This window comes from Anneissia japonica, unplaced genomic scaffold (genome assembly GCF_011630105.1).
Source record: "Anneissia japonica isolate Jap-2015-1 unplaced genomic scaffold, ASM1163010v1 scaffold284931_len208951_cov167, whole genome shotgun sequence".
Taxonomy (NCBI): domain Eukaryota; kingdom Metazoa; phylum Echinodermata; class Crinoidea; order Comatulida; family Comatulidae; genus Anneissia; species Anneissia japonica.
The window spans coordinates 200,080-212,297 of record NW_022703742.1 but is presented as its reverse complement, the minus strand read 5'-3'; the positions used below and the strand labels follow the sequence as shown (position 1 = coordinate 212,297).

Sequence of the window (12,218 nt, the reverse complement as noted above, 5' to 3'; positions counted from 1 at the left end):
GTTTATCAGCATTGGCTTTCATTGCGGCTTTCTTCTTTCTGTCCTTTTCGCGGATGCTTTGATGTATGCCTATCGATTTATCTTTAGCTTGTGGAAGAGTTGTTTTAAGTTTTCTTCCATTTAGAGCCTCACTAGGCGATTTTCCCGTAGTTGAATGAGGGTGTAGCTCTATATTGGCGAAGAAATGTCCAAAGTTCCTGTTTCCAGTTAAGTCCAGATGCAGTACTTGTGTGTACTAGCTTGACAAGCGTACGCATGAAGCGTTCTGCTTCACCGTTGGCACGTGGCCACAATGGAGTACATTTCTTGTGCGAGAAAACCATAATTATACTCTGCGAACTGCGAAAATTCAAAACCATTAAATGGAGGTCCGTTATCACTTTTTACAATGTCCGGTATGCATTGGCGGGCAAAGACAGCGTCCAGTTTCGGAATTGTAGCTTTTGCAGAGGTAGACGATACGATTTCGACTTCTGGAAACCGGCTAAAATCGTCTATGATTACAAGTAGGTATTCTCCTGTAGGAAAAGGCCCTTTAAAATCTATGGATACTTCTTTCCACGGACTTTCTGGAAGCTTTGACATTCTCAGTGACTCTGGTGGTGAACCGGTCGATGATGACGATTGACAGGCAAGGCAATTCTTGACTTTGCGTTCTACCATACTGTCTATTCCTGGGAACCAGACTTTTTCGCGTATTAACTGCTTAGTTTTCACTATGCCTGGCCTGATGGGACTTGTGTGCTAGATCTACTGCTCGTGATCTTAGGCTTATCGGAATGACTATTCTTGTGTCACGGAGCATCACATTTTCTTCAACTGACAATTCATGTTTAATTGCTTTGAAGTCCACGATGTCAGAATCTTTCCAACAGTTTCCTTCCATAATAGCTAGTTTCAGCTTCTGCATTGCAGGGTCGCTTTGTGTTTCTTTACTCACTGCGGAGTGTGTCATTGCTTTTGGAACTGCGTTTCTGCAAACATAGTTTACATAATCATCAGCTGTTTGTGATGTTCGGTCTACTGTGTTGACTGTTACAGGGTGTCTTGACAGGTAATCGATTGGGTTACCAGGTTGCCCAGGTTACTCCGAGGGCTTCGCGTTCAATTTGCGAGTATCTCGATTCTGTGTTTGTTAGTGTACGGCTGGCATAAGCTACCACGCGGCCTTCTTGACATAACATTGCTCCGAGGCCCGTTGGGCTCGCGTCTGCGACCACAACTATTGCTAGGTTAGGATTAAAGTAAGCTGTAACATCTGCTTTTGCTAACTTATCCTTCAACTGGATAAACGCTTGTTGCTCAGTTTCACCCCATGTCCATTCGACGTTGTTGTGGGTGAGCAGTCGCAAAGGTGTTGACAATGATGCATAACCCGGAATGAAACGTGATACGTATTGCGCCATTCCTAGAAAAGATCGTATTTCTTTTGCGTTCTTTGGTGGTTCCATGTTGACAATCGCTGCAATTTTCTGGGGGTCAGGACTAACCCCGTCTCCAGAAAATATATGGCCAAAGAAGCTGACTCTTGTCTTTGAGAAAGTACATTTGTCTTTATTTAGACGAGCGTTACAATCTTTCAAGCGTTGTAGCACCGCTTTGAGGTTATCATCGTCTTCCTGTTTAGTTGTTCCATAGACTATTATGTCATCCGACATATTACGTCAACCTTGGAGACCTGAAAGCATTCGTGCAACCGCGTTTTGAAATATCTCCGACGCTGCGTTGACGCCAAACATGAGACGTTTATAGCGGAAAAGACCAGAGTGTGTAGTGAATGTAGTAACATAGCGACTGTCCGGATGAAGTTCAAATTGATGGTATCCTGCTTTGAGGTCTAGTGTGCTGAAGAATTGCGCTTTGTTAAGGTCTGTGATTATTTCTTCAATTGTAGGTATAGGGTGCTTTTCACGTTTTATAGCAAGGTTCGCTTCTCTCATATCAACGCAGATTCTGACTTCGTTTGACTTTTTGGGCACGACAACTACTGGGCTTATCCATGGAGTGGGCCCTTCTGCGCGTTCAATTATGTCGTCCGCTATTAAATGATTGATTTCTTTGTCCACATCCTTTCGTACGTGAAATGGTATTCGACGATGTTTCTGAATTTTCGGCTGGACGGTCTCATCTATGTGTAATTTAATTTGCTCACCTTTTATCTTTCCCATACCGTTAAATAGTTCACTAAACTCGTTTAATACTTTGTCGGTGTTCGGTTGTGTAACGCTGTTGGTTATTTGTAACAGACCTAAATCAACTGATGTTTGGTATGACAGAAGATTACCCGCATTACCGTTTACAATGCTGAAGGAGGCAGTGACTTGAAGTTTGTTAACAGTTATTTTAGCTTTTATTTCACCCATGACTGGAAGGGGATGCGATGCATTATATGCAAATACTTGTGCTTTTGATTTTCGCAAACATGTATTTGGAGCTGCTGCTCACTTCTTCAATTTATTGAATGTATCGCTGTCCATAATATTAACGCTTGTTTGTGAGTCAATTCCGGCTTTAATTTTCACCCCTGCAATTTCTACTTCGCAACTTGGGAGGCCCTTTTTTGTTAAACACTTGTTTGCAAATACATATTCCTCGCTGAACTCTCGCGATCGACAGGTTTTATGCTAACTGCTCTAGCCCTTCCTCTACTACGACAATATTTTGCGAAATGATTTCTTTTACCGCACGAATGACATGTCTGACCTGCTGCAGGGCACGGCTTTCCCTGTTTGTGTGGGCACACGCCCCCACATTTATGGCATGTCGTGGTGCGATTATGGGCTGCCTTAGGTTTCGATATAGGATTAGTGTATCTCGGGTTGTATGTTTTATGTTTGAAAAGTTTATTTACTTCTGCTGCTTGCTGTTTATTTCCACTGCTCTCATTCATCAACTTTAATTGCATGACTGTGTGCTCATGCGCACGAATGAGAGCTAATGCAGAGTCTAGAGTTACTACCTTGTCTGAATTTAACAGTTTCTCTCTAATTTTGTGATTTCTTATTCCTATTATTACCTGATCTTTAATTAATGACGTTTTTAAATCTTGAAATTCACAAGGCTCAGCCAAATTTGTCAAAACTGTGACGTATTGGTCGATCGTTTCGCCTGAAGCCTGATGTCTATTGAAAAAAACGTTTCGCTCATACGTCACATTTTTCCTCTGTTCACAGTAGTTTTTGAACTTTTCTAATACCTTTTCAATTTTCTTTTCGTCCCCTTCTTCTTCCCAGTCGAATGTATTATACACGACAAGCGCCTCATTTCCGATAACGGAGAGCAACGTGGCTACTCGAGTGGCGGACGGTTTGCTGCTGACCCCTGTAGCTAGTTCGTAGTTGTACCAGCGTTGTTTAAACTGCTTCCACTTCGTATGGATTTGTTCACCTGTGAGATCAAGCTGTCCTGGGACGGGTAGCATAATTCTGTTCATCCTTCATGTAATGTTTAAGCCTGCTTTGAGACCATGAAATAACAACGACGAACACTAGATAACGTATAAAGCTGATTTTAATAACAAGGTTGTATTTCGCCGTGTACACGATGGACCGTAGCCATATTGGTAGCCCCTAGCAAATAGAGAGGGCGCTGGACCGATAATCTTTATAATAGATATTACAGATGTGATAATTGGCAGATTTACAAATGATTTGTCAAAGGTAACACCAACATTACGAACTTCCAGTGATGGAGTGACTGTTGTATTATCAACGCGGGGACACTGCAGATTGGGTGAGTTGGAACGATGCCTAGACTGTATGACGAGAGTTTCAGTCTTTCTAGGATTAAAACAAAGCATATTTGCAGATAACCAAGTTTTTACTTCATCAAGACAAGTTTCAACAGATTAACTGCATCGTCCATAGAATGAGGTTTAAAGCCTAGGTACAACTACATATCATCAGCGTAAACATGATAACGACATAAATGCTTGCTAATGATATTGCTGAGGGAACAGATGTAAACGGTGAAAAGGACAGGACCCAGAGTTGATCCCTATGGGATCAACGCCACATTCCAAAAAAAAAAAAAAAAGACAGGATCAGAAATTTGGTGTCGTGATGTTAAATACAACTGGAACCAATTGAGTACAGAACCAGAGATACCAATGTCAATTAAGCGATTAAGTATGATCAGTAGTGTCGAATGCAGCATACATGTCAAAATATACCGATAAAACACATTCACCTGAATTAAGAGCATGCATTATGTCATCATGGACTTTCAGTATAGCGGTTTCTGTACTAAAAAAATTCTGTATGCTGACTAAAATTGGTCATTAAGACCATTGTCATAAAGATGCTTGACTAGTTTTTGAGACAACAACCTTCTCGAATATTTTAAAAATAAATGGAATACAGGTTATAGGTCAGAAAGTAGAAAATTTAGTGTGGTCAATCTGAGGTTTCTTCAAAATAGGCGATACCAAGCCAAGCTTCAGTGCCTCAAGAAATAAGCCAGATGACAGGGAAGAGTTAATGAGTTTCCGAAAGAGACTAATCAGTGTGTCAGTAGGGGTTCAGAGACACTAAAATATTAGTTGGAAAAGGGTCTAAGTCACAGGTTTTAGTTCCTATGGACTTGACAAAGTCAATAACATCTTCATTGTTCAATAAGTAGAAACTCTCAAACTTTGAAAGCTATAGAGTAGGAGAACAAGTAGGAAGCCCAATGCTGGGCGATGACTCAATTAGTGTGATTTTGTTACGCTTTGACCTTCTGAATAAAAAATGCATTGAGATCATTGGCCAGTTGAAGGTTGCTCACAGCAGTTGGAAAAAGATCAGCATCACAGTTACCAAGAAGCTTTCTAGCAATCTTGAATAGGCGTTTGTGATCGTGACCACAGCTATATCCTTGAACCTGAATGGAGGCGGTGCGTCCTTCAACCACTACACGATGATTTCTGGTAAGCAAAAACTTTGCATCTGTTTTAGACTTTCGCTATTTACGTTTTGCTCTTCGCTTATTCCTTTTGGCATCACGGCATATTCTATTAAACCATTTAGATAATGTACGATCTGACACACATACGGTTTTCAATGGAGCGAGTTCATCCTTGAGTAAGGTAAGTGAGGAATTATACTCATCAATAGTAGGAGTTGATTTGCATTGAGTCATCTGGACTTGCGTCGAGAAAGTAGTGATCCGACAACGGATATGCATCAACGGATGTACTTGTGATAAAATCAGGATAATTAGTAATAATCAAATCAAGAGCGTGATTATATTGGAACCCTTGTTATAATACAACTGTCATGCTGCCTTCAGGAGTCCTAATGACTAGAGCTCGTAATGTATGTTAGGTACTATATACATCATGGCGTAATGCAAGAAAACTGTGTTCTCATGCTACTGATTGTTGAACAAATGTTACAGCTACTAAATTTGTGATTGCTAAGATTAAACAACAGAATTAAACAATCATTCGGTGCATAAAGCTTCGACGTGGTCAGTACAAGATTGGTCCAAGTTTATCAATACAGCACAATGCTGCATATTAAAGTCAACCATAAACGGAAATTTGGTTGAGAACTAGAAACATAACGACAGGATGCGGATATGTTTGGATCAAAAAGAATTTAACCAAGTCATTAAAAGAACATACCGTCATACACCAACCATAGGAGACATAACCCATACATTGGGTGGAACAAAGATATTTCTAAAATTAGATACTAAACGTGGTTATTGGTTTATAATCCTAGATGAAAAATAAACACTCCAGGGTTTGGAATATATCGTTACATAAGATTACCATTTGGTTTACATGAATCAAAAGATCTTTCTGAAAACAATAGATCAAATACTAGAGAAATGTGAAGGCAACACGGGAATAGCAAATGATGTTGAAATCTAATGCAAGTTGCTAGAGACCATGGATTAGTATTTAATGTAAATAGAAACCTCATTTACAATAGACTTTATGATTTCTTTACAAAACACAATGTGTTTTTTAACAGACAATATGGTTTCAGAAAGGGATTTTCCACTGACTTAGCCTTACTTGACATGCATGAAAGCATAATGTATTCCCTCCAAAATAACAAATTCTTCATAGGTATTTTCCTTGATCTCAGCAAGGACTTTGATACCATTAACCATTCTATTCTTTTAAGCAAATTAAGTACTTATGGTATCAGGGCCTTCCTCTTAAACTTCTTTCTAGTTATTTAAATAATCGACAACAATCTACAACTTTTAACTCTGTCAACTCCCAAATGAATCAAGTGCTTTGTAGTGTTCCACAAGGCTCTATCCTTGGACCTCTTTTATTCTTGATATACGTTAATGATCTTCACAATTCTTCCAATACTTTAAATTTTATTCTATTTACCGACGATACTAACATATTTTATTCACACAGTAATATTAAATCACTTTTCAATATCCTTATTGCAGAACTCGCTCATGTTTCTAACTGGTTTAAGCTTAATAAATTGTCTCTTAACACATCTAAATCAAATTATATAATATTTGGTTCAAAAAACATTAATTTTGGTAATTTGAACATAAACATTGATGATAAAAACATTATGCGTGTTGATGAAACTACATTTTTAGGCATAACTATTGATTCTAAATTAAGCTGGAAACCGCATATAAACAGAATTAACAATATTATTTCCCGAAACATCGGCATTATCAATAAACTTAGATTTACATTTCCCTCTAATATTCTAGTAAAACTGTACAATTCCTTAGTCTTGCCTTATATTTCTTACTGCAACATTGCTTGGTCTATCTCATTCGATAAGTTTACCAATTCTTCTCCCTGGGATAGCTTTGAAACATCTCACATTAATGACCTTTTTAAACTCCAAAAACGGGCTATGAGAATCTGTGATAATACTCACTTTAGATCGCACACCAAATCTTTGTTTTACAAATACAATACCCTTAACATTTATGATATAATTTGAACAAATTTCAGTCTGCTTTATTTATGTTTCGTTTATATAATAATATGGTACCATCCCATATATCCTCTTTATTTTTAAAATCGTCCGATTACCATCAATACAATACTCAATCCTCAAAAAATTGTATTTCTAAATCTTTAACTATTTCAAAACTTAGACGTCATTCCATCTTTTATACAGGCCCAAAAGTATGGGAGTCACTTACCATGTCTTTGAAAAATAAATTATCTATTTCCAGCTCCAAAACGAATTTTAAAAAATCTCTGGTCTCGGCATACAGCAGGTAATCTCTACATCGACTGTATAATTTCCTTCTCGTTTGACGTTTTAGTGGTCATAAGCACCAGTAAACAACCAGCAAGCGTAATTTCCCGTTCCTTTCATTCCAAACTCATCGAGTTTATCTGATTTACCTTTGTTTTATTTCTTCTTTTTATATATTTTTTTAATTCAAACTTCTCATTTTGTTTCACTTAATTTATTGTACTTATTTATTTACTGTATTTATTGTACTAAAACACTTTTTATAGCCTCAAATTATTAATCGTTTTTTTCTTTTTTTAGGTGGCCTGAGCTTAAGTGTCTCCGGACCTATACAGGCCTCCATTCAGTTAACAATAAAAAACAAAATTTTCTTTTTTCTCTTGTGAAATGTAAATAATTTATTGATAATGATGATGAATAAACAGTAACAGTAACAGAAACGAAATTTAAAAGAAGGGAAATAAATCCTTTGGTATTATATTCAACGAAGAATGTGTACATGCAGATCCTAAGCGCGTTAAATCAATAAAAGCTATCACTCCCCAAGTAATGTAAAAGATACACAAGAATTCCTTGAAATAGCTACTTACATGAGTATGGTTTGCCCTCTCTCTGAAAATAAAACTGAGCTACTGAGAGACCTCCTTAAAAAGGTAAGAATATTTGAGTGGTCTAATGTTTGCCAGTATCAAAGATAAAATTTGCAAAAGAGTAATGCTTAGTTATTTTAATCCAACCAAAGTAGTAACGTTACAGGTGAATGCATCATTGAATGCTGTAAGAGCAGCTCTAACCAAAGAAGGGAAAGTTATCGCATTTAATTATGAAGTGCTAACTGATACTGAGCAGAGTAAAACTCTTCGAAGTGGTCTACGCAGTAGAGTAATTCCATACATATGTATATGGTAGAAATTTTACTGTAGAAAGTGATCATAAACCCATAGAAATGATTAATTTGAAGAAAAAAAAACTTGATAAATGCACCCCAAGATTAAGATTGCAACGCCTGTTATCAAGAATGCGAGGGTATCACGTGAAAATTGAATATAACGATGATGATATTGCATATTTAAATATTACTCGTAGTAATGATTATATAAATGCAGAACTGTTAATGCCAGTCTCATTGTAGTAAAGGCTAAAACTATTCCCAAGTTGCTTAGTAAATTCCATAGTGATCTAGAAAAAGTATATAGAGTACCTGCCAACGGAGAATTGTGTTAGGTAAATTAAATGCTCTGGCTGGAAAAGTGAGTAATATTTATCTTGAAAATATCAGAATACTGGTTCATATGCATACGGATTCGTGATAGTGGTGAAATATTGTTAAATTTTATGATTAATAATATTCCCTTTGCTTGAAACACTGCATTCAAACATATCATTCGCCATTTAACATCACATACTATGCATGATAAAAATCGAGATGCTGGTAAACAAATGAAACTAAGCCATGCTATAGACAAATCGGTTGCATTTTGTGTAAAACTCCGTTAAAGTTTACATTGAGTGATAGTAGTAGGGCATAAAATGTCAGAAGGACCATCAGTGACCATAACATTGTGAGTGCTCATTTTTATATGAATATGCGAATATTAACTTAGAGAAACTGGTAAATACAAACCTAAGTTTTATTGTTCGCTGTTACTGGATCAGAAATGACGTGATAAATATTGTAGGCAATTGAACCATGAAATTGTTGAAATTAAAATCAATGTTAATGATAAGTCTAACTCATCGATTTGTAAATTATTAAATGAAACTGAACGTACTGAGTATATAACACGATTGGTAACATACATTATATGTACACGACAAGGCATACTAACAGCTGAGAGAGTGAAGTTGCGATGTCAACTAAATGCATGTAACGCGCCAAAAAAAAAGGGAAAAAAAGCGACTTAAGTGAGAATATGAATAAGAAAAATAATATTGTTAGAAGATAAACAGACATTGAAACAACAAAGAACAGCATCTTCCGATAAGCTTAGTGCTTAGTAGCTTAGGACACATTGTCATTAAAAAATGACAAAGCTTGCAGAAAAAAACAGAATCACTCAAGGACTAGAGGGTGAAGGATTTTATTTACAAATTCAATGACTGCAAAGTATTCTCGAAGCTTGATATGCGGCAGTGGTACCACCAGTTGCTACTAGATCCAAAATCTAGAGGTAGCAAGCGTTAGTACGGCTTGGCATATGAGACCAAAACGACTCGCATTTGGACCCAAATCCTTACAAGACATGTTTGATGAGACTAAATACATGATTTTTGGTGGCATTACCAAATGCCTTAATCAGCGAGGGCATAATCGACCCTGGAAAATGTATTGCAGAGAGCAACATTACTTTAACCTGACGTTTAACCTAGAGAAATGTTAATTCAGAGTTTAAGAACTTGACTTCTATTTGTAAAAATTCACAAAAGGCGGAATAACAATTAGTCCAGAGAAAGTGCAAGTGGTCAAAGAGAGCAAAACCATCAGAATACAAGGAGACTGTGCGAAATTTCTTAGGCATGGTGGGATACCTATCTAATACCCCTTTTACACTACAAGCAAAACTCCGGACACAACCCGGGATTTTGCAATACCCGGGCTAAAAAACACCCGAGTTGTGGTAGTTGTAATCGTCAAAAGTGAAACCCGGGTTGCCAAACATCCCGGGATAGATGTGCGGGACGCAGTCGGCGTAGGAGACCATGGGTGCATTCTGGAATCGCCAGTGTAAACAACACCGAATTAGATTCTGGACTCCTTACCTGACGACTACCGCAACTTTGGTCAGGTAGGCCTAAAATTTGCTAGAAAGGGGCTAGACCTAGACACTTTTAAAATTAAACCCCCGGTTCCCGGTATAGACTTGATATCAAACTGCTGATTAAATTCGCATAAGTAAAAAAAAAATTGCAGAAAAATTTCTTCAATATCAATATTTGCGGCTTCGTCACGAGGAGGAACTCGAGCGAAGTGATGATCACCATCGCAACAAAGATTGAGGGCGGTATTTGAACCCGAGTTCGTTGCCAATGTAAAATGGGAGCAACTCGGGGGCAACTTTTTTGTTCGATGTAAATGGGAAATGCACCCGGGATCACTCCGGAATTAACACTGGCAGTGTTAAAAGCGTATTAGTTCATTCCGAACTACACACAATCCTAAAATCTTCTTGCAAATATAATCTTCTTCCAAATATATGGAATAACACTTTAAAGGCAGGAATGTAGGAGGGGGACCAGGACCAAGCCCACCCAGCCTCACCGTTGACGTCACAATCCCTATGACGCAATTTCCATCGTGTGCCATTGTCAACAAGACTACAATGATAGTCGAAGTTCTTTTGTTTTCTGCTTTATCCAAAGATAAAAAGTTTTAATTAATATTTATTATTGTAAACCTGGATAGATGAATTTACATCAGTCGATTATTATTATTATTATTATTATTATTATTATTATTATTATTATTATTATTATTATTATTATTATTTATTTTGTTTTTGGTTTTAATTTCACATTAAAGATGAGACAAAGACAGATCAGCAGAAAAGATGGAAATCAGAAATAATGCCAGTAGAAATATTATCAGTAGGAGGAAATGCCATTACAAAGGAATGATCCATTTCAGAATAGGGGTGTTGGATAAGACATAGACAGGATCTATTACATATACAGTTAATCCTACAATATATGGTAATTACTGATGTTCATAGTATATTTAGTAAAGTACAGTATCAGTTATTTCTTCATTGTATTAACTAGGCTAACTATTTATTAAGTTGTATTTATTTTACTAAATTTACCATAGAGCATCACCATTTCTGTTCTTTTTACTGGTGTTCATAGTATAATAAGCAAAGTACAGTATCAGTTATGTCTTCATTGTATTAACTAGGCTAATTATTTATTAGGTTGTATTTATTTTACTAAATTTACCATAGACCATCATCATTTCTGTTTGTCGTATCTCTTTTATGTACCATATTACATGAATAAATACAATCTGGTTAGGTTGTATTTATTTTAGTACAGTAAATACATTCTAATAATACCTGTATTTATTTAAGTAAATGTATTATGTATTATAGTACATATAGTAACAATAATAATACAACCTAATAATTAAAATTAATTAATTATAATTAATTATTTCCTTATTGCATTAACTGGGCCTAATTTATTAGGTTTTATTTATTACTAAATTCACTCGCAGAGCATCATAATTTATGTTGTATTTTTTTAAGTAACATACATTTAGTTAAATATATATATTAAAAGTAAATACAATTATAATAATTAGGCCTATTAGGCTGTATTTATTTTATTTAATGTACTGTATGATATTTAAAATTTGTTGTATTAATTATTGTAAATTTATTAACAACCTAATAAATCAGCTCGTTAATATATATTTATTAATTTATTATAAATTAATAAATATATATTTATTAATTTATTATAAATTAATGAATATATATTTATTAATTTATTATAAATTAATAAATATATATTTATTAATTTATAATACTTAAAATTTGATTTTTTTAACTAGGTTTTTACCCAGTGTGTAGTAAGCTATACGAGGAGGAAGGACTGATTTTCAAACTTAACAAGATAGTTGTACCAGCTACCACCAGCGAAAAGTCATCGAGGCAGCACACAGTCTAGGACCCAACCCTCCCTTTCCATTGATCTAGAAAAAATGAGTCCATACATCTACTATAATACATGTTTTTATCATCCCTGTTTTACGTAATGCATTAAATTCGCCTCACTTAGCAACCCACCTCCCAATCAAACTGCCTCCTACATATATGAAATAGACGTAAAACAAATCTTACATAATACTTACATATGCAACAAAAAATGGGCTCGAAATACTCGAGACGGGATGGATTTAATCGAGTTATCCATTAAATACCTTTAAAAAGAAAATAACATATTATTGTTAAGAAAGTATTTGATTTCAATTTTGCAATTATACAAACAAGAAAAATTTACTTACACGTCCGAGCTATCTCCAAGATTTCTAAA

General features: G+C 35.8%; 1 protein-coding gene across 1 annotated transcript; it reads right to left on the bottom strand.

Moving 5' to 3' along the window:
* Nucleotides 1–270: 270 nt before the first annotated feature.
* LOC117104532 (uncharacterized protein K02A2.6-like) lies at nt 271–663 on the bottom strand. The gene has a single exon (XM_033245388.1). The coding sequence runs from the start codon at nt 661–663 to the stop codon at nt 271–273; it is 393 nt and encodes a 130-aa protein (XP_033101279.1).
* Nucleotides 664–12,218: the final 11,555 nt, after the last annotated feature.